Below are 24,865 nucleotides of genomic sequence, written 5' to 3' on the forward strand. Positions count from 1 at the left end.
ACCCTAGATGGTAATCTCCTGTAATAATAAATAAATAAATAAATATGAAAGATGTCAACACAATTATGATGACAACTGCTCAAATGTGTTAACAAACATGAGTGTGGATGTATTAAAAAGAACACAGGTCTTTGTGCCACTTATCAATTTAATTGCCTCTCATGCATGCTTCCATATCTACTTTGCAATAATGGACAGAATTTATTCAGCATTTCTTCTTATAGTGAGTATGACACTAAACTCAATGGTAGAGGGAACTATAAACTCAGTGGTAGAGTCATGTAGAAGGGAGGGGGCTTTTCGGCAGGGATTGGTAGAGTACATCCTCCTGTGCTCTGTCCAACCATATACATAGTCCCTCAGGGACCATACAGCCCTGGCTCAAACTGAGTATCAGTTTTCCCTGGCCCTCTAAGTGCAGATAGCATACTCCCCAGGTTTCAAACCAGTGCCCCAGTTCTCCCTGCAGACTATACCAGTCACCTACTTGCCACAAACTGAAGACAAAATGTGGCTTAGGCTATAACCTGCATACTTCTCTCCATCCAGTAGGGTTTAACTATAGTTTCTCCAACAAAGCCTGAACCCTACCTAGGGTAAGAGGTCATCCTTCCAATTTTGTCATTCCTTGGATAATCTCCCTCCACCCCAGAGCACCCTTTAGAGTTTTTTAATACCTTATAGCGACTCTTTTATCATATCTTAATAATTCTTTGCACTAAATTTCTCCTTTTTAAATCACCTTATTAAGTTCTATCTCTTGATAAAAAGTCACACAGACCTAGGTTCAAAATTGACCATTCACCAGTTTGTGCTCTTAAACTAGTAAGTTATTTAAATAATCTGAGCCCTTGGTATTACGCCTATAAAACAGGAAACTTTACCACCTGCCTCATCATAGGGTCAATTATTAAGATTAAATAAGATTATGGATATAAAAGCCAATGCAGGTACTCGATAACTGGTCTTTCCTCTCGTCCTTCTCCATCTGTATCCCACTGGTCATTTAGTCTATGCCAAGAAGATACAAAGAAGCAATCAAATGAATGTGTGAAACCCGAAGTATCATAAACAGAAGAACAAAGTAGTCAAAAGCAAACACATTATAAAGCAAACACATGAACCAACATAATTAGGACATCAACCTTCCAGCATCTGTCTCCTTGAAAATTCCATCCTGGTTAGGACATAGTTCACAGCTAGGAGAAACACCACATTTACAGGCATCACAAAACCAAGGTTCAGTGGAGTTTTCAGAAGCTGAACTCATAATAGAGTCACTCTCTCCATCAACTCCGTAACAACCTAAAAACAGAGAAAAACAATATAATTAAATTTTGTTTATTTTGTTAATGTCACATAAAATCACAAAAGAAAAACAATACCAAAGGGAAGAGATGAGGAAAAAGATCTGAAAAACCAGTGATTTATAAGAAATGTATTAAAATACAGAAATAAACTTATTTTATATCCTTTTTCACCTAATGTAGTATATATAATGACACATGACATTTTAAAAATAGTTTTAGTCCTACTGCAAAAGCATTAACGGTAGGAAAACACTTAATACATTTTTAACTTAAAAAATAAAAAATGGGCGGGGCACGGTGGCTCATGCCTGTATTTCCAGCACTTTGGGAGGCTGAGGTAGGTGGATCACCTGAGGTCAGGAGTTAGAGACCAGCCTGGCCAACAGGTGAAACCTCATTTCTACTAAAAACACAAAAATTAGCAAAGCATGGTGGCAGGTGCCTGTAACACCAGCTACTCAAGAGGCTGAGGCAGGAGAACAGGTTGAACCTAGGAGGCAGAGGTTCCAGTGAGCCAAGATCATGCCATTGCACTCCTGCCTGGGTGACAAGAGTGAAACTCCATTTCATAAACAATTAAAAATAAAAAATATAAAAAATACAAGCTGTCATTAAAGAATTCAGATTAATTATTGATTGGTAAATACTTATTGAGCTCCCTTTGTACCAGGTACTAAAATATATATATATAAAAGACCAAACTCATGCAAAACAACATACAAACAAAAAAGTCTCTGATCTAATTTTAGAGGTGGCAGATTACACAAACAGGTATAATACAACTGTAAAGGCAAAGTTACACACCTAAAGCTATAGAACAGTTTGAAAAGTTCAGAGTAACATTAGACTGAGTTCCAGGCACAGCTAAGCCAATCTCTAACTATATGATGTATCTAATCTGTTTAAAAATTTTAAATTATTCTGTCTTCTGTGAAAATTTGTTGATTACTGAAATGAACAAAAATAATCGGTCATTATCCTTTTCCTCTTCTTATTCACAAAACTCAATATTCTGGGAGGATTTTGTCATTCTATTTAGGCAGCTAATGTAATAAAAATCCTTAAAACAAACAAGATAACTTGGCACTGTTCTTTACATTTTAGAGTAGGACATGTCATACTTCAATTCAACTGCACTCCAATTATCAAAGGCAAAGTTTCCTTATATACATGTCTGGAATTAAAAGTTACAGCTGACAATGGGACACAGGTTTGAACGAGTCAGATGCACTTACATGCGGATTTCTTTCAATGCAACACAGAGTGAAAATACAGCTATGGGATACAAAACTCAGATATATGAAGCACCAAGTTTTCATATTCGCAAGTTTCCCACATCCGACTGTGGGACTTGAATATGTGCTAATTTTGGTATCTGCAGGGGTCCTGGAACCAATCCCCTAGGTATATTGAGGAATAACGTATATTTAAAGTTACTATTTAGGCTTTCAGATCCACCTAAAATTCTTCTTAAGTTGAAATATTTTCCTTGATTTTGAATTTAAAAGAGTGGATTATTTATCAAAGCTGCAGTAAGAAATTCAGGCAGGACTTCACTGACAATATCTTGGTAAATCAGGTTTTGATCATTAAAATTCCCTAAAACTCAATTTTGCCTACAAACTCAGCATTGATAAGGCCGTCAGTACCTGAGAAACCAACAAAATCTGTTAGTAAGCAATGTCACATTCATAATCATAAATAACTCTTTCTCAGCATCAAGATGCCTACAAGTTTGTATTACTACCAACAAAGCATAATAAACATCGAATCTGATCAATGGAAATTGAAAAGTTCTGAGAGTATTTCATTCAGACTATAAAAAACCATGCTGAACTACTTACTGACAATACCCAACAATAAAGAACATTTCTCTACTGATGATAGTCATGACTCCTAAATAGATTTCTTTTTCCCAAACAGCGATGGACACGCACTAACTTCTCATTATCAAATTTCCCTTCCTTTAAAAAGTAAGCACTGCCCTTATGTAAAACATCCTTCAAAGAAACAATTGAAAGCATATATAATAATGAATACACCATAACTTAATTCTAGTCTTAATGTATCACCTTTAGGTCTGGCCATTTCTCCAGTCTTCTAAGACACATCTCAAGACGGGTCATTTCTAAAGATAAAATAACAATCATCCCAACATAATTTTGACCAGGTTTATTCTAAGAGGGTAGGTCTTGGTATCAAATTCTGAGGGGCACCCAACAAAGTAACCCCCAGGAAACTGATTACATTAAATAAGCCATGCTGAGAAACATATATCACTAATGATGACTAAAAGACTTCACCACATATACATATTCACAAGTAAGTTTATATATATATATATAAAACCATTGTAAGATCACATGATTATTTGAACTGGTAAACACTAACCAGACAACTAGGATGCTAAATTGGAACGTGACCTCTCAAAACCATCTCAAAACTAAAATAAATAAATAACTACAGTACATAAATAATTGAATGAATAAATACTGAGTTAAACAAATCACCCGAGAAAGAAAAACAGCCATATACAATTAGTAAATAATTTTAAATCATCAACGTTAATTACCTAGATGTCATTACATGTGAACAGTTCCATTTAAGTATTTTATTCATATACTATTGACTTAATATAGATCATAGTTAAAATAGCCTAATAGTAAGCAAAAAGGCCAGGCACAGTGGCTCATGCCAGTAATCCCAGCACTTTGGGAGGCCAAGGCAGATAGATCACAAGGTCAGGAGTTCAAGACCAGCCGGGCCAAGATGTTGAAACCCATCTCTACTAAAAATACAAAAATTAGCTGGGTGTGGAGGCACGTGCCTGTAATCCCAGCTACTCAGGAGGATGAGGTAAGAAAAGTGCTTGAACCTAGGAGGTGGAGGTTGCAGTGAGCCAAGATTGTGCCATTGCACTCCAGCCTGGGTGACACAGTGAGACTCTGTCTCAAAAAAAAAAAAAAAATAGTAAGCAAAAAAAAAAAAACCTAAAATGTTGGTTTGCAACTATGACTTACACAAGCTGCTTCAAGCAACTGTTTGCTATCCTTATGCTATTCAAAGTTTTTATAACAGTGAATTTTAATATAATCTGAAAGTCAACTAGGCCTTGTGGTTCATGCCTGCAATCCCAACACTTTGGGAGGCTGAGGCAGGATGATTACTTGAGCCCAGGAATTTGAGACCAACCTAGGCAACATAGTGACACCCTGTCTCTACAAAAAATACAAAAAAGAGTTTAGCCAAGTACGCTGGCACACATCATAGTCTAAGCTGCTAGAGAGGCTAGGGTGGGATAATTGCTTGAGCCTGAGATGTGGAGAGTGCAGTGAATCAGCCTGTGCAACAGAGCAAAATCTCATCTCTAAAAAGTATGCATGTATTTTCAGATTATGCATGTGCATGTATATATATATAATATATAGATTTATTTTATATATACCATATTAATAGTTATGCTAATTATAGTTAATATTAAGTTATAACTTAATTTTATGTAATTAATATTTTAATATTCTTTAATACATAATTATTTATATCATATATATACACACACAGTCTGAAAGTCATATAAAACATCAAAGAAAAGACTTAAAAGGAACTAAACATGGCTGGGCACAGTGGTTCACGCCTTTAATCCCAGCCCTTTGGGAGGCAGAGGCAGGCGGATCACAAGGTCAAGAGTTCGAGACCAGTCTGACTAACATGATGAAACCCCGTCTCTACTAAAAATACAAAAATTTCCCAGATGTGGTGGTACACATCTGTAATCCCAGTTACTCAGGAGGCTAAGGCAGGAGAATTGCTTGAACCTGGGAGGCAGAGGTTGCAGTGAGCCAAGATCACAACTGCACTCCAGGCTGGGTGACAGAGTAAGACTTCATCTCAACAAAAAAAGGATCTAGACCATAGCACACAAGATAAGCAAAGGAATCAAAACTCATTAATTTCTTTAGTGTTATTAAATTGTGGTTGTCAATCATCTTCATCACCTTGTCAAGATATACATTAGTTTAAATGCACTATCACAAAATTAAAAGGAAATACAATTTTCTTCTTGGGAGCAGTTTTATTTCCAATAAAAGAAAAATCATAAAATGAAACAATATATATCATCAATCTATTTTCTCAATGTGCTATGCAATACCACACTGGAAAAAAATATATTTTCTTTACAAAACAATGTTCCTTTGAAACAAATTCAAACTAGATAAAATCTGCCTTCACACAAGTAGGCAATTACCAAGAGAATAAAGCCCTTAAGGAGCTATCCAATTTATTTATAAATTTACAGTTCACATTTTTAGAATAAAGACAATTTTCAATTATATTTTTAAAGAGTATTCCACACACACGTGGCAAATGTGCACATGTGCACAGAGTTTTAAACCTCCTACAAGTAGGCTTAGGAAAGATTTCTGAGACCCATTCCCAGGAAATTCTTCCTTTGTAATCTGGAAGATTGGTGTGCAAGCTCAAACAACAACCAGCAAGTGGGTATTTCTTCTTCAGCTTCACTATCCCTAAAAAATGATCCATACTGTGTCATTACCGTTATAGAGTTCTTTACTTGCCACTTTTAACTGTCACTTATCCCATATTTCTCTGTCATACCCATTGGGTTTACTGAGCTCTAGACCAAAGTTCTAGCACTGTATATCTGCTTCAATTCATTTTAATTGATGACTAAATATGTTCTAAAATCTTTCTTTCTTCCATATTAAACATGAATATGGGGAAATATATTTTCTTTTTCAGATAGATAAACAAAATAAACAAGGTATAAACATATAAAACTCATTTCATGGCCAGGCGCAATGGCTCATACCTGTAATCACAGCACTTTGGGAGGCCAAGGAGGGCGGATCACGAGGTCGACAGATCGAGACCATCCTGGCCAAAATGGTGAAACCTGTCTCCACTAAAAATACAAAAATTAGCTAGGCATGGTGGCGCATGCCTGTAGTCCCAGCTACTCGGGATGCTGAGGCAGAATTGCTTGAACCCGGGAGGTGGAGGTTGCAGTGAGCCAAGATCGCGCCACTGCACTCCAAGCCTGGCGTCTGACAACGGAGGAAGACTCTGTCTCAAAAAGAAAAACTCATTTCATAAGTGCTCAATGTATTTCCAATGGGTATTATAGAAGACACATTTCAATGGCTATTTAATTAGGATTGATCTTTTTTACTAACATATGCAATGTACACAAATCATAATTAAGAAAAAAAAACAGTATGTGCTCACAATTGTTTTGAGTTGTCCAAAGGTATGGACAATTCAAACCAGTGGAAATTCAGCTTTTCACACAAGAGCCAGTGCATTTTCAGTCTTCCACCTTCTAGCTATGTAACTTTGAACACACCAAATCTCTAAAGCTTAGTTACTTCATCTGCAGTATGTGTTTAATTATATCTACCCTAATTATATTTCAGTATTTATAAAACAGGTATATAAATGTTGCCTTTTAAAAACTTAAAACACTTTTTCTGTACTTAATATATCACTATTATTGTCATAGACCTATGACTATGAAATTTATCAATAAAAAAGATTTTAAAATCAGTAATAAGAGAAATAAAGTACTTACAACATGCATGATACATGTCAGAAATATATCCTAAAGCAGTGATCCCCAACCTTTTTGGCACCAAGGACTAGTATCACAGAAAACATTTTTTCCACAGATGGAACAGGGAAATGGTTTTAGATGAAACTGTTCTACCTCAGATCATCAGGCATCAGATTCTCATTAAGAAGTATGAAACTTAGATCCCTCACATGTGCAGTTCACAATAGTGCACACGCTTCTATGAGAATCCAATGCTGCCACTGATCTGATGGGAGGTGGAGCTCAGGCTGTAATGCTTTGCTCACGAGCCACTCACTCTCTGCTGTGAGGCCTGGTTCCTCATAGGCCAAGGACCAGTACCACCTGGTTGGGGACCCCTGTCCTAAAGCATGAAAGAAGTAAAGTACCGAATGGTTATAACTTGAACATATTTTACTATCCAATAAACTCTCCTAAGGATGTCTTTTTGTATACACTAAAAAACAAAAAATGGCCTTAGGCTAGGCTAACAGTAAACTGAAAAATAAATAGGAGGGGAACATCTCTTAATAAGCCTTCTGTCATTTAATGACTAGCAACTAAACCTGAGGGCAACTACTAGTAAGTACACTACCTAACTTCTGACACGTACTAACATATAGCTGATATTTTCCTTCAGACACACTGCAATCAGGATGTCAGGATAAGTGATACAGCATCAGAAGTACCCTAATATTAGAAGATCTTGCCACAAAGATATTTATACTAGGTGACACATTATAGCTCTCAAATTTCAAAATGAAAAGAGATTTAGATGACATGAGCATTCTGAAAAGTAATTACAGTATACAACTATAAATTCAATAAGCAAAATTTGGCAAACAACCTTTTAGCAAAATCTTAAAAACTTTACATATGCCATTACTTGAGAATAAGCATATTTCTCCAAAAAAAAAAAAAGAAAAAAAAGAAGAAGATAAAAAGAAAATCCAACAAAATACTATGACTGTCTGGATATCAGGACAATTAGAAATGTTTTTTTCTTCTCTCTGTTCTGTTTTCCACATTTTATTTAACATTCATGTATTACGAGGGACAAATAGTTTTCTCTAAATAAACTATTCATGGAGTTCACATTTAACCATGAGATGTTTTTTAAAAATTGAACAGCTGAATTACAATACGGAAGTCTGTGACTCTAAGCACCTGAATTTAAAAATGGAAGACTCTAGCAACACTAGCTTCTTAGTACACTTTTAAAAATTTCTCTTTGTGGGGGTCCAAAGTGGCTCCCGCCGGAGGTCATGGCGCTCACGAAGGCGAGGTCATCAGTTCAAGGCTAACCTGAGCAACCTCATAAGCTCAAACTGATTGGGGAAAAAAAAAAAAAAATTTCCCTTTGTTTGGATTGAGTTTTAGATAAAAATTCATTTTGAAACTTAAAAACTTGTTCCAAAAGAGTTAGGGGAAAAAAAATCTAAAGATATTAACTGTATAGAAAATTATAAACAATAAAAAAAGCACAAAGTTAAAGGAAACAGGATGGAAAACATAAAAAATATTTGCAAGAATGGAAAATATTTGCAACACATATAACAAAGAACATTAAAAAAAGAATTTCAGTAAGTCAATGAGAAAAAAACAAAAAGAATCTATTAAGAAATGACTAAGCTTTTCTTTTACTTTTTTTTTTTTTTTTTTGAGACAGAGTTTCTTTCTTGTTGCCCAGGCTGGAGTGCAATGGTGTGCAATCTCAGCTCACTGCAACCTCAGCCTCCTGGGTTCAAGCGATTCTCCTGATTCAGCCTCCTGAGTAGCTGGGATTATAGGCGCCTGCCAGCACACCTAGCTAATATTTTGTATTTTTAGTACAGACAAGGTTTCACCATGTTAGCCAGGCTGGTTTCAAACTCTTAACCTTAAGTGATCCATATGTCTTGGTCCCCCAAAGTAATGTGATTACATGCATGAGCCACCTACCTGGCCAAGAAATAAATATGCTTTTCAGGAGATGGCGCCAAAAGTGAAGGAAGCTCCTGCACCTACTAAAGGCAAAGCCAAAGCAAAGGCTTTGAAGGCTAAGAAGGCTGTGTTGAAAGGTGTCCACAGCCACAAAAAAAAAAGATCCATACATCACCCACCTTCCAGCAGCCCAAGATACTGAGACTCTGGAGGTAGCCCAGATATTCTCGGAAGAGCTCCCCCAGGAGAAACAAGCTTGACCACTATGTTATCATCAAGATTCCACTGACCACTGAGTCTGCCACGAAGAAGACAGAAGACAACAACATACTTGTATTCATTGTGAACATTAAAGCCAACAAGCACTGGATCAAACAGGCTGTGTAGGAGCTCTATGACAGTGATGTGGCCAAGTTCAACACCTTGACTCAGCCTGATGGAGAGAAGAAGGCATAGGTTCAACTGGCTCCTGATTACAATGCTTTGGATGTTGCCAATAAAATCGGGATCATCTAAACAGTTCAGCTGGCTAATTCAAAATATATGTATATGTTTTCACCAGAAAAGAAAAAAGAAGAGAAATGACTAAGAAAATGACAGGCAAGTAACAGAAAATAAAATGCAAATGGCCACAAGATACTAAACTTCAGTCATAAAAAGGTCAATGCACATCATAATAAAGAGATCATATCCAAAAGAATAAAAGAAAGTTTACAAATATGCAATGTTATCAAGCAGTTTGTGCATTATTGGTAATTAGTTCAGCCTTTTTGGTACTCAATCTAGAAATGGTTTTTAAAAGTTTAAATACACTTATTTTTTGACTCAGAAATTTTACTCCTAGGTATCTATCTCACAGAAATTATTGCATAAATATACATGGCACATGTTTGTCAGCACTATATATAAGTGAAGAACTTGAAACAAAAAAATACATTATGGTTGAGCCATTACATATAAGAATAAAATGTCCTACATACACTGACATGAAAAGAATTATAGAATTAACAGATGAGTGAAATAAAGCAAGTTGTAGAAAAATATTTTTGGGGTTTATCCCATTTATTTAAAGGTGGAGAGAGAAAAATGGTGGATAGAACAGAGAGAGAGATACAGAGAAGGAGTGTGAGAGAGAGAAGTGTTTGTGTATATACAAGAGCCTGCTTAAAGGACTCTCACTGGTCAAATTTGGACAAGGTAACTATCAGAAAGAGCAATCAGATAATAGATTATAACACATCTCACAGTAATACTGAAAAGGAAAAAAAGGGCAAGAGAATTTCTTTGCACAGTAAATGCTTCCTAATAAATGTAGGAGGAATCACAGAATTAGAAAATCTCCATCCTACAGCCCACATATGCAATCAGTGTAACTTTAATCAGTGACTTTGACAAGGATGCTAGAACTATTAAGTGGAAAGTTCCCAGAGAATAGCATATGTAAAGTCTCAAAGTTAGTACCCCACAGATTTCTCATTAACTACAAAAAGAAAAAAAACCCTCAAAAGTAAAAGGTTTGTGGTTGACACCACCTAAATTATCACCAATAATGCAATAAACTGACATTATACATTATTTTTTTTGAGATGGAATCTCGCTCTGTTGCCCAGGCTGGAGTGCAGTGGCACAATCTCAGCTTACTGTAACCTCTACCTCCCAGGTTCAAGTGATTCCTGCCCTTCAGCCTCCCAAGTAGCTGGGATTACAAGCTAATTTTTGTATTTTTAGTAGAGACAGGGTTTTGCCATGTTGGCAAGGCTGGTCTCGAACTCCTGACCTCAAGTGACCCGCCCACCTTGGCCTCCCAATGTGCTGGGATTACAGGAATGAGCCACCATGCCCAGCCACGTTATACATCTTTTGATGTGATATAATGGGAAGTAAACACTAGCACTAATACGGTACTCTTACCAAAAGAAAAAAAAAAGTTTTAAACTAAATCTAATCACAAGAAAACAATCAAATACATCCAGACTGAGAGACATTCAACATGGCATTATAAAAACTAAGATTCTTCAATATGTCAATATCATGAATGCCACAAAAAGGCAGAAAAATTGTTCTAGATTAATAAAGACAAAAGAGCTATAACACAAGTGCAACTCATGGTACCTAAATGGATCCTGTGGGGTGTGGAGAAACCATAGTGATAATAGAGGTATAGGGATTTGAAGAAGAGTGTGCATAATATTGGTTATTAAATTTAAAATATCTATTTGTGTATGTGTAAGAGCAAGCCAAAAAAAAAAAAAAAAGCCTGGAATAACGAACACTAAAGTTTTAAACATATTTACCTCTAGGTAGTATGCTTATAAGAGATGTTTTCTTTCTCTTTTCTTTCTTTTTCTTTTTCTGAGACAGCCTTACTCTATAGCCCACACTGGGGTACAGTGGCGCAATCTTGGCTCACTGCAGCCTTGGCCTCCTTGGCTCAACGATCCTCTGCCTCAGCCCCCCAAGTAGTTGGGAATACAGGCACGAGACACCACACCTGGCTAATTTTTTTATTTTTTGTAGAGATAGGGTTTCACCACCCTGCCTAGGCTGGTCTCAAACTCCTGAGCTCAAGCGATCCACCCACCTCAGCCTCCCAGAGTGCTTGTATTACAGGCGTGAGCCACTCACTGCACCCAACCGGGAGATGTTTTTTTAGCTTATTTAGACTGATGTTTTTTTAGCTTATTTATACTGATGTTTTCTACAATGGACATATATCTACATAATAAAATAAAGTTTAAAAACCCCTGTACACGCCGGGCGCGGTGGCTCACGCCTGTAATCCCAGCACTTTGGGAGGACGAGGCGGGTGGATCACGAGGTCAACAGATCAAGACCATCTTGGTCAACATGGTGAAACCCCATCTCTACTAAAAATACAAAAAAATTAGCTGGGCATGGTGGTGCGTGCCTGTAATCCCAGCTACTAAAGAGGCTGAGGCAGGAGAATTGCCTGAACCCAGGAGGCAGAGGTTGCAGTGAGCCTAGATCGCGCCATTGCACTCCAGCCTGGGTAACAAGAGCGAAACTCCATCTCAAAAAAAAACCCTGTACACAAGGCGGAAAAATACGAGGGGCAGATGGGGTAGATACATACCAAGTTGTTAACAGTAATTAACCATCACTTCTCTTTCCCTATGCAAAGAGAAGTAGAGTTGAGACAGACAGCATAACTATTTTACACATCTACTTATATGTTACTAATAATTTTTTTTAAAATTTAATCAAGATTTTTCAAGGTAATAAACTTGTACTGTGTATGGGATTCACGCTCAATGTAGATTTTAGCTGTTCTTGTCACAATAACAAAAAAATGGGTAATTTCTGCAGAAGGATAGACTCAGTAAACTTTTAAAATTGGGTAATTATGTAAGATGATGGATATGTTCATTTCCTTCACTACAGTAACCTTTTTACTATCTGTATTTATCCTACAACAACACACTGTATACCTTAATATATACACAACAAAATCTTAAATCAAATTTTAAAAAAGGTTTTTCAAATCTCCAAATAATAGAAAGAAAACTGGTAAACACTGGCTTAATGCCTATGTAGTTAGGTCATACTTGTGGAACATAAGGAATCCAGGTAAATGAAAAAGCATATATGAAAGTCCCCAGACACCGGAGAAAAAGACAAGTCATTCAAATGATCAGGGTATGGGATCTCAGAGAGTCTTGCTATTATTGAACTTCATTTTTAAGGGACAGAATGATTTTAAGCAGAGAATAATATAAACAGATAGGCACTTCAGAAAAATCACCCCTGAAGACACTAGAGGAGCTGGAGTAAGAAGAGGCACATCTATTTAGCAATACTACCCAAGCTTCCATCTGCATGGACCACTAACCTTCTACTGGCGCTCACACCATTACCTTTGTCATCAGCATTTCATTTTTTCCTCTTCTTTCCTGTGCTTGCCCTCACCATTATTAAGAGGAATAAAAAGTCTTAATTTTTAGAAATCTCACTGTGAATCTGATACTTGCCTTATACCAGAAACCATACTTTATTCTACATTGCTCTGGCTCCTCCCATGACCTATGCCTGTGGCTGTCTAAGCTCCAGCATGACATCATCCACACTGTAGAGTTCTCTGTGTCTCCCCATGTTTGCTTTCTTCTAAACCAATGTCTCTCAAAGGATGATCATCCCCATCTCTTGCATGGGAATCTTGAGGTACCTTTTAAAATGATACACATTAGGGGAGGTTGAGGCAGGAGAATCACTTGAACTCAGGAAGTGGAGGTTGCAGTAAGCTGATATTTTGCTACTGCACTCCAGCCTGGGCAACAGAGTGAGACTGTTTCAAAACAAGCACACACAAAAAAACAAACAGAAATAACTAGTAATTTCCTCAACTGCATAAACTCCACAAAAAACCTATGGCTAACATCATAATGGTAAGAAACTAGAAGCTTGTCCACAAATATGAGGTATGAGGCAAGGATATCCTCTGTCACTACTGCTTTCAACAACAGGTAATAAGACAAGAAAGGGAAATAAAAATATACACATTGGAAAGGAAGAAATAAAATTATCTTTGCTTCAGATAACATGACTGTCTACACAAAAAATCTGGAAGAAAGGACAAAAACCCTCCTGGAACTAAGAAGCAATTATAGCAAGACTGTAGCATACAAAGTGAATATATAAAAGCCAATTTCATTCTTATATAGTGGCAATCAATAAGTAGAAATTGAAATTAAAAACAAAATTCTACTTACATTAGCACCCCCCAAAAAAACAAAATACTTAGATATAAATCTAACAAAATATTGCCAAGATCTCTATGAAGAAAACTCCAACACTCTGATAAAAAAAATCAAAGACCTAAATAAATGTTTATTATATTCATGAATAAAACAGCTCAATGTCGTCAAGAAGTCATTTCTCTCCAACTTGATCTATTCAACACAATCCCGCTCAAAAATCCAGCATGTAATTTTGTAGATATTGGAAACTAATTGTAAAGTTTACAGAGAAAGGCAAAAAATCCAGAAGCGCCAACATAATATTGAAGGAAAGAAAAAAAAGTCAAAGGAGTGACACTACTCAACTTCAAGACTTACTATGAAGCTGCAGTAATCAAGACAATGTAGTAATCAAAGAAGAGACAAATAGGTCAGTCAATGAATGAACTGAGCCCAGAAAAAGACCCACATAAATACCGTCAACTAATCTTTGACAAAGGAGCAAAGGTAATACAATGGTACAGGAAAGTTTTTTTTACAAGTGGTGACAGAACAACTAAACACATACATGCAAAAAATGAATTCAGAGACAGACCTTATACTCTTCAAAAAAATTAATTCATAATGGTTGATAGACCCAAATGTGAAATGCAAATTATAAAAATTTTTAAATTTTTAATTAAGAAAATTTATAATTAAAAAAATTATAAAACTAGAAAATAACATGGGAGAAAATCTAGATAACCTTGGGCATAGCAACAACTTTTTAGGTATAAGACCAAAAGTATAATCAACCAGAAAAAAATAATTTATAAGCTGGACTCTATTAAAATATAAAACTACTCTGTGAGAGACACTATATAAAGAGAATAAAAAGAAAAGCTATGGACTGCGAGAAAATATTTGCAAAAGACCTATCTGATAAAGAACTGTTACCCAAAATATACAAGAACTCTTAAAACTTAACAAAACAATCCAATTTTTAAAAATGGGCAAAAGATCTGAAGAGGCACCTCATCCATGAAGATATACGAAAGGCAAATGAAACTGGGTGTAGGGACTCACGCCTGTAATCCCAAAGTGCACTTGAGGTCAGGAGTTCGAGACCAGCCTGGCCAACATGGCGAAACCCTCTCTCTACTAAAAATAAAAAATTAGCTGGGTGTGGTGGTGTGTGTCTTTATTCCCAGCTACTCAAGAGGCTGAGGCACAAGAATCACTTGAACCTGAGAGACGGAGGTTGCAGTGAGCCAAGATCGCACTACTGCACTCTAGCGGGAACAACAGAGCAAGACTCCATCTCAAAAAAAAAGAAAGGCAAATAAACATATGAAAAGATACTCCACATTATACAACAGAAACTCCAATCATACAACATACAAAATCAATAATACAGCAGAAACTCCAAAATTAAAAAGGGAAATGGGAAATGATTTATACAAAAGAATGAAAATAGGAGCATAATTTTTTTAAGTCAACATTTATTTTTGACCTTGTTTTATAATTTGCATCTTTACTCTGAACATATATAAAGTTCACAGAATTCAAATTACTACCAACGAATTAATTATACAACATAAAGATTCACCTCTTTAGAGGTGAAAAACTATTCAGGTTCCCTATTTGTGAGTCATATATAGGCTAGCTTTCCAAAAGCTTACAAAGCCTCATACGCCCGAGCAACAATTCCCTCTCCTTATCTAACTTTCTTCCTTCTCTATAATAAAATAGGTCTCCAATTCTGATAAATTAGTTTTAGGAATTAAATGAGTATTCATTACCAAAATCTCAAAACATTTATAACTTGGACTGCCATCAGAGCCAGTTAAATCAATTACACAAGAAGAGCTGTTACATGACTTTATATAGATACAACATCCTGTTGACTTAATTGGCATTACCACTCAGCTTGATCATCTTATTTGTCTGCCTTGACTCAGACTTTTTAAATATTTCTGAAAATCAAAGCTATCTTAGAAAGAACGTAGATTTTCTATTACTGAGGATATGCCTCTGAAGCAGGGGTCCTATTATGAACTTGTAATAGCTGTAAGCACGTCAGTGAGACTAATGTTGTACTCTTCCAGAAATTTATGTTCATCTGAACAATGAATCTACTGGTAATGAATTCATCCTAAATTAAGAGTCCAAGGAGCAAAACACAACTCAAAAACAACAGAACAGAGAGCAAGGTTCATTTTGAAATTTACATGGAACTGGTCCCCAGTGGACTCAATCTTGTGCCCTAAAGTAAAAGCTACAGTAAAAGAGTAGCTTACTATTATACATGTGAGACATTGAGACCGCAAGGCATCAGAAGCCCCAAGTATCAACAAGAAGAGACAGTACACTCAAAGCAGATGAGGAACTATATATTCAAATACCTCCAGGGACTAGGCAACTAATAAAAACGAGTAAGTGGGTTGACAGAGGACTATGGTGAACTGGAGACCACAGGCCTTACTAGCAGGGGGCAGCCTTATTAAGCTCCAGCAGATTGTGCTAGAAGAAAGTGAAAACTACTGCAAGGCCAGGCATATGCCTTTAATACCTTTACCCGCAGCTACTCAGAAAGCTGAAACAAGAAGACTGTTTGAGCCCACGAGTTTGAGGCAAGCCTGGGACACTCCATCACTTTGAAAACATCATCATCATCAACAACAACAACAAATCCTAGTGCTGCCAGAACTTTACAAAAGAAGCTTGAAATACTGAATGTGTAAGATTTCCCAATGTCTAAATGTTAGCAACCAATTCAATTACTTAAAACTACTGCCTGGCCTCAAAGAATACATCCCTAGTCAATGACCACAACCTAACAAGTAGACCTAAGAATGATCTAAGCAGTAGAGATGGTACTCAGCATTACAATGAAGCAGGGAAAAATAGAGACAGTGCCTTCAGCATCAGTAGAGAATCACCAAAACTAACAGAACCCATCATGACTGTATCACACATCAGCAATATTCATGGATATAAGCAGCAGTAGTAACATATTTGTGATCATCAGTGATCCATATAACAAACTATGCCAGAGCAGCTGCTACTCCTGAGTTAATATATTCTTTACCTGCTCCCAGGAATCTGAACCACACCTGGAGAAGAAAAATACACATACATACAACCATGTTTACTTTTCTCATTACCACTAATATCGTATTCATTCATATGAATAAATTTTACATACCTCTCTCTCGCCAAATCTCTAACTCCTCCCTGTCCCCACTCTCTGCTAATGGCTTTGCTTCCTATTTCACTGAGAAAAGACGAAGCATTTTAAATATAACTTACACATGCTCCAACCACCACATCTAACAACCTGCCTACATCTGGAACCATATATCCTTTTTTCGCTAATTACTATGGTTACTCTTATCTACTGAATCTCTCCACTTGATATTGGATCTCATTCCCTCAAATATTGCACTCAAAGCCTCTGTTCCTGCAATTGTTCCCTTTTCTTTCCTTATTTATTTTCCTTATATCATCAATTCTCCCATTCCACTGAGTCACTTCCATCAGCATACAACATGCTATATAATCTCTGCACTTGTGTTAGGCAGCCTCTAAGATAGCCCTTAATAATCAGTGCCTCCTGGTATTTACATTCTTAGATTGTCCCCACCTACATCTGACTAGGGTTGAACAGCGGAATATGGCAGAAATGGTTATATGCACTACCAATATTAGATTATAAAATATACTAGCATTCTGATACAATTACTTCCATCTCTTTCTCTTTGTTCTGAAGCCAGATGCCCTGTCATGAAGACATTTATGCAGCCTATAAGAGAGGTTCATGTAGTAAGAAACTGAGGTCTCTGGTCAACAGCCACCAAAGAACTGAAGCCTACCAACAACTATTTGACTTAGCTTAGAAGTAAATCCTCCAGGTCAGGCCAAACCTTGCAGTGACTACAGCCCAGGCTATGGCTTTGATCTGCAATTTCATGAGACTCTAAGCCAGAACAACCCAACCAACTGCTCCCAGATTCTTAACCCTTAGAAATCATGTGAAATCATAAACGTTTGTTGCTTTAAGCTGCTATGTTTTGAGATAATTTGTTCCAAAACAGCAGATAACTAATACAGCATCTAAAAGAAGAAGAAAAATCCTCCAACAATTTCATATCCCTTTTAGCTAAGGTTCCATCTCCTGGCTTCTCTTTATATAAACACTCATCATAGGAATTCCATTTAATCACTTTTTGCACTTTCCCTTCTTTTATTCTCACTTGAACTCTCTCAGTTCAAGAAGGCCAATGACTCTTATATTACTGAATTCAATGATATATTCTCAATTAAAATGTGTATCATATTACTGAATTCAATGATATATTCTCAATTTGCTCTGCTCAAGGATATTAAATTCCACTAAAGAGAAACTAAATGAGATTAAGCTTGTATGTGTTAGGTACAGATAAAAAGTAAGCAAAGCATGTATACATTAAATACAGACAAAAAGGGACCAAGAGTTATCTAATATTCTTGAGGCAAATATGCAAAAGGCACCAAAGAGTCAGAATACATTAAATATACATGAGATACTTAGAACTCAGTATTTGTGAGACCTTAATGTGGCTACACATTAGTGATACCTAGTCTGTGCACTGACTAACAAATACAAATAACACCTATGACTGTCCAGCAGATGGAAAGCTAACGCCATGACCAGGCATACTTGTTCCTGTATCTTCCTAAAAGTGTGTGTATCTTTGGCCCATGGCACTTACCATGTGGGCTCTAGCTCTCACAACCGCATCACTGGCAAAGAATGCTGATAAGGCAAAAGATGTAAACACAATGTACCCCAGAATTTAGGCAGTACGGTCCTTCTATCCTACTTAAACCCCAGCGTAAATGTATTAACTTATCCTCTATCATTTCCTTTGCTTCTGTGTATATTTATTTAATGAACCATGTGATATAAACATTTTATCAGTTAGCTTTTTTCCCAATAACCTTTGGGATAGCTTGCTTGGTGGTGCTTTTGAAGTCCAGCATTGAATTAGGGTGATTTCCCACTCTTCAAAACACTATTTGACACATTACTGACTTTACCTTTTCGAAACATTTTTCTCTGGGTCATCACCCATGGTTCTCATATCTCACTGGCTATGTGTTCTCCATGTCCTCTATGGCCCTAGGATGATGTTTGTTACAAACATTTAGCCTTACATCTTTTCATAACATCTTCAGGCTGGTAAGTCCCAAATTTATATTTCCAGTCCTAACATCTCACATAAACACAGTTTAAAACCAAACTTTTACTATCTCCTCAAAACCAATTCCTCTCTTAGATAACTGCAATGGCCTCCTAAATAGTTTCCTGGTTTCCCACCTTAGAGCCACTTCAGTCTGCTCCCACCCAGCACTCTGAGTGATCCTTCCAAAACATGAATCAAACCATATTAATCCTCTGCTCAAAATCCATGTTATGGCTTTCTATATGCATCATAATAAAATCTAAAATCTGTACCATAATCTGCAAAACCCCAGCTGAATTACTCCAATCTCTACTCCCACCATTAAGCAGCTTTCTCACCCAGTTCTAGCCATACAAACCTCTGTAACATTATACAAACACTCTAAACATGTTACCACTTCAAGATCTTTTTTTTTTTGAAGACAGAGTCTCACTCTGTTGCCCAGACTCGAGTGCAGAGGCTCAATCTCAGCTCACTGCAACCTCTACCTCCTGGGTTCAAGCTATTCTGCCTCAGTATCCTGAATAACTAGGACTACAGACACGTACCACCATGCTCAGATAATTTTTTGTATTTTTAGTAGAGACGGGGTTTCGCCATGTTGGGCAGACTGACCTTGAACTCCTGACCTCAAGTGATCCACCGCCTCAGCCACCCAAAGTGCTAGGATTACAGGTGTGGGCCACTCTGCTTGGCCAAGATCTTTACATTCACAACTCCCTCTGCTTGCAGTGCTCTTTCCTGATAGATTTATATGACTTACTCCTTATTTTCAGCTCACTGCTCAAATATCCTCTTATCAGAGCGGACTGGACTTCCCTTATCAACTTTTTGAGACAGTCTCCCTCTGTCACACAGGCCAAAGTGCACTGGTGCAATCTTGGCTCACTGCAGCCTCCTCTTCCTGGGTTCCAGTGAATCTCCTGCCTTAGCCTCCCGAGTAGCTGGGATGACAGGCACATGCCACCACACCCAGTTAATTTTTATATTTTTAGTACAGACATGGTTTCACCATGTTGGCCAGGGTGATCTCAAACTCCTGATTTCAGGTGATCTGCTCACCTCAGCCTCCCACAGTGCTAGAATTTATAGGCATAAGCCACCATGCCAAGTTCCTTATCAACTTTTATAAATACAAACTTCTGGCAACTCACCCAACCACCCTCAGGCTTAGCATTCCTATACTCCTTGTCCTACTTCATTTTTCTTCAGAATCTGGGCCACCACCTGAGAGACATTAATTGGTTTGTTTACTGCCTGTCTGTCCAGACATTAAGTTCCACCAGGTCAGCAATTCGTACATTCTATCTCCTGTGCATAAAGTTTACAGAATACCAAGCACATAGAAGGTACTCAACAAGCATGACTAAATAAATAAATTAATTAATAACAATAACAGGAGATATTCCCACAGCAAGTGTTAGCAGCAAGAAAGGACAGCTCCACATGAAGACAAGAGGATTAGCTAGAGAATCACATATCCTGCCAAGTCCCACAAGCCCAGCAGACTCCCAGAATTACTTGGGACAAGAGCTATAATACCAGAAAGGCAGGTGAGAGAAAAGCCATACAAATACTGTTCTTTGGTAGTCACAACCCTAATTTTAAAAAATAATAATAATTAATTGGTAAGAAAAAATAATGACTTTACCACAGACAAAACAGAAAGACACTGTCTCAAACAAGTGATCAAAATAGTATTACCAGTATTCTAAATTGGTAGGCTTATGCCAACAAAACTGAGAAAAGTAATAGTAATATCACCAGTAACTGCAAAAATAAATATCATGTGCTTCCTAATACAATGCACCAAGAATACTACATAACTTCTATGGTATTCCTGCCAAAAACATATAACCCAAATCTAATCATATGTAACAACAAAACAAAAAAATTGGTCTATATTAAAAAATGTCAGTAACATAAAACACAGACACTCAAATTGTTTCACATTAAAGAAACATGACCATTAAATAGACATAACCGTTAAATGCAATACATAATCCTGGATTTTATTTTGTTAGAAATGACATTGTTGAGACAATTGGCAAAATCTGAATACAATCTGTAGATTAGGTTAACAGTATTTCATCAATGCTAACTTCTTGACTTTGGTAATTTTGTGGTTATATAAGAGAATGCCCTTTTTTTGGTTTTGTTTGTTTTTGGCTTTTTTGGTTTGGTTTTTTTTTTTTTTTTTTTTTGAGACAGAGTCTCCCTCTGTTGCCCAGGCTGGAGTGCAGAGGTAATCTTGGCTCACTGCAATCTCCACCTACCAGGTTCAAGTGATTCTCCTGCCTTAGCCTCCTGAGTACCTGGGATTACAGACATGAGCCACCACACTCAGCTAAGTTTTGTGTTTTCAGTAGAAATGGGTTTTCACCATGTTGGCCAGGCTGGTCTTGAACTCCTGATGTCAGGTGATCCACCTGCCTTGGCCTCCCAAAGTGGTGGGATTACAGGTATGAGCTACCACGCCCAGTCCCCTGTTCTTAAGAAATACACACTGTCAACCAGACACAGTCAATCACACCTGTAAACTCAGCAATTTGGGAGGCTGAGTTGGATGGATCACTTGAGACCGGGAATTCAAGACCAGCCTGGCCAATGCGGAAACCCCATCTCTACTAAAATTACAAAAACTAGCTGGGCTTGGTGGCGGGCACCTGTAATCCCAGCTACTCGGGAAGCTGAAGCAGGAGAATCACTTGAACCTGAGAGGCAGAGGTGGCAGTGACCTGAGAATATGTGGCTGTACTCCAGCTGGAGCAACAGAGCAAGACTCTGTCTCAAAAAGAAAAAAAGTATAACTACAAAAGAAGAAGCTATAAAAAAAACTGATAGAAGTTTTTAAAGAATATTTTCTATCAGACTAAAATAGTCAAATTTTTCCTACTTCTGAATTTTATTTAAAAACTAGAAATAATTTTTAAAAACTGGAAATAAGGCCTGGCACACTGACTCATGCCCGTAATCTCAGCACTTTGAGAGGCAGAGGCAGGCAGATTGCTTGAGCCCAAAAGTTCCAGAACCACCTGGGCAACATAGCAACACCCTGTCTCTACAAAAAAAAAAAAAAAAAAAATTCAAAAACTGAAAAAAAAGAACTAAATAGTACCATAAAATACAATATCATAACACTGACCTTCAAAGAAATACTGACTTCCATACAATATTTCTATTTTCTTATTTAAAATTTTTTTTTAATTAAGATAACCTGGGGGCTAGGTACGTGCAGTGTAAAATATTTTTTTAATTAAGATGACCTGGGGGCTAGGTAGGTGTAGATTACAGATCACGCCTGTAATCTCAGCACTTTGGGAGGCTGGGGCAGGCATATCACTTGAAGTCAGGAGTTTGAGACCAGCCTGGCCAACATGGTAAAATCTTGTCTCTACTAAAAATAATCCCAGCACTTTGGGAGGCCAAGGTGGGTGGATCATGGGGTCAGGAGTTCGAGACCAGCCCAACCATCATGGTAAAATCCCATCTCTACTAAAAATACAAAAATTAGCCAGGCATGGTGGTGCGCACTAGTGCCAGTGCCAGGCATGGTGGCTAAGACGGGAGAAGAGTTTGTACCTGGGAGGCGGAGGTTGCAGTGAGCCGAGAACACGCCACTGCACTCTAGCCTGGGCGACAGAGCGTGACTGCATCTCGAAAAATAAATAAATAAATCAAAATAAAAAAGAACACAAAAATTAGTCAGGTGTGGTGGAGGGCACCTATAGTCCCATCTCCTCAGAAGGTTGAGGCAGCAGAATCGCTTGAACCCAGAAGGTGGAGGTTGTACTGAACTAAGATTGTGCCATGGCACTCCTGCCTGGGTAACAGAATGAGACTCCGTCTCAAAAAAAAACAAAACAAAAGATAACCTAAAAATGGCACCCATAATTTCATAACTTAGTATTTCAACTGAAACACCATGAAATACAGCAGAAAAACCTTAGCTCAAAGGCAAAAGAGCCACAATCAGCCATTTCTAAAAAGAGAGAAAACAAAGCAACATTACCTTCATGGACTGTAATGCCACAATTGTCACACTGAATTATTTCATCAGCATCCTCACTATTATCTCCCAGACAAACACAGCAAATCAGAATATGGTCCATTTTTTGAGAACTCCAGTTTTGACTCTTCTCAAGAATCAGCGAGTCCTAATATTAAAATATTAACATACATCAGAAAATCACTTTTAAAGTAAAAAAAATTAATCACTAAAATTTTCTTAAACATTATTTTCTGCACTTCCAAATTTATGCCTTGTTTTCCATTATTTTACTAACTTCAAAGTACATTTTTATTAAGAAATACATATTTGACCTCTTTGTCAAAGAACCCTATGACACCCTCTTATTTAATTTTTCACTTCTCTGCAAGTTCCATACTCTCTATCTATCCTCTAGGATCTGAAAAAGCAGGCATGCAACTAACAACCATTCATCTGCTTTGCCATTGTGCTTTTCTCCTTAAACTAGGAGAAAAGGGGCCGGGCGCAATGGCTCATGCCTGTAATCCCAGCACTTTGGGAGGCCGAGGCGGGTGGATCACGAGGTCAACAGATCGAGACCATCCTGGTCAACATGGTGAAATCCCATCTCTACTAAAAAATACAAAAAATTAGCTGGGCACGGTGGCGCGTGCCTGTAATCCCAGCTACTCAGGAGGCTGAGGTAGGAGAATTGCCTGAACCCAGGAGGTGGAGGTTGCGGTGAGCTGAGATCGCGCCATCGCACTCCAGCCTGGGTAACAAGAGTGAAACTCCGTGTCAAAAAAAAAAAAAAAAAAAAACTAGGAGAAAGGAAAAATGAATCCACAAGTAATCAAAGTAATCATTGATCCTATACATTTGTTTTAAAACTATAAGACATGGTTCTTACACTTTAGAAACTTAACAATCCTACCTAGAGGAGACAAGACACACATATACAAAATAGGAAGAAATCAATTCAAAATAACATACAAGCAAGTGTGTATGTGATGGCAGACTTAAGTACTCTATACTCCTTTAAATTCTGGGGAATTCAGAAATTACAGGGTTATCAAACTACTGTAAGATCCATGAGAGCCTGCCTAAGTATATGAATATACACAGATACAGAAAATAATCTGAAAAAGAATCCAGATTGACTAGCTGCTAGGAGGGTCAGAGTACTCTATTAATTAGGTTTCTATTAAGAAATATGTAGTGTAAACTGGTAATATAGACATTAGCTAGTGATACTATAAAAAGAGAGGATGGGCACAGTAGCTCACACTGGTAATCCCAAATACTGTGGGAGGCTGAGGCAGGACCACTTGAGGCCAGTAGCTTGAAACCAACCTCAGCAACACAGTGAGATCCTGTCTCTACAAAATATTTTAAAATTAGCTGGGCATGGTGATTCATGCCTTTAGTCCCAAATCCTCAGGAGGCTGAGGTGGGAGAATTCAATGCTGCAGCGAGCTATTATCGTGCCACTGCACTCCAGCCTGAGGCACACAGCAAGACCCTGTCTCAAAAAGAAAGAAAGAAACAAAAAGATATATTAATAAACAAATATTTAAAGATAAACTTTCAGAAAAAGAGGATCTGCTTGTTTTAATTTAAACCTGCATTATGGATTTTAACTTTAAATAAGTTAACCAGAAAATGATTCTTGCATATTTAATAGATTATGTTTAACATTACATATAATAAAAGATGGTACTTGTGGCCATACGTTTTTATTTATGAACCTAACAATATTCAGAAATAAATTTAATAAATTAGTTTCATACCATACTCATTAAATTTATTTTGTTTCACAATATATTTCATATATTTTATTATTTTTATATTTTTAGATTCTTTTAAACTCAATCAATATCCAAAAATAACATTTGGAGACATCATTTCAACAGCAATTTATAAGTGACACTTGAACACACTTGAAGGTCACAATAATCCCTTCAATATATTTTGTGTACAACAGCAGATTTGTGAAACAAATCAGAAAAGAATGCAGAAGTCAACAAGAATACAGTATCATTTCTCTTAAGAATTCTAGTATTTTAAAGTCCTATATTTTGCTTCTCTTTGTTATAAAACCAAACAAAATAGCTTTGGGGCTCACAAATGGCTTGCAAATAAAACTGAAGACATCCTAAAAAAAAAGTCAT

The 24,865-nt window shown here is 37.1% G+C and overlaps 1 protein-coding gene across 20 annotated transcripts in view; it reads right to left on the reverse strand.

The window, feature by feature from the left end:
* The window catches only part of PHF14 (PHD finger protein 14), a 247,910-nt gene that overhangs the window by 182,041 nt on the left and 41,004 nt on the right, over nucleotides 1–24,865 (reverse strand). For all 20 annotated transcript variants that reach the window (XM_035253747.3, XM_078342675.1, XM_078342674.1 and 17 more), the window contains 2 exons: nucleotides 22,737–22,881; nucleotides 1,146–1,305 (listed from right to left, as the gene is read on the reverse strand). In XM_035253747.3, coding sequence (XP_035109638.1) covers nucleotides 1,146–1,305; nucleotides 22,737–22,881 — 305 coding nt within the window. The remainder of the gene's footprint in view (nucleotides 1–1,145; nucleotides 1,306–22,736; nucleotides 22,882–24,865) is intronic.

The sequence above is a fragment of the Callithrix jacchus genome, chromosome 11 (assembly GCF_049354715.1).
Source record: "Callithrix jacchus isolate 240 chromosome 11, calJac240_pri, whole genome shotgun sequence".
Taxonomy (NCBI): Eukaryota; Metazoa; Chordata; class Mammalia; order Primates; family Cebidae; genus Callithrix; species Callithrix jacchus.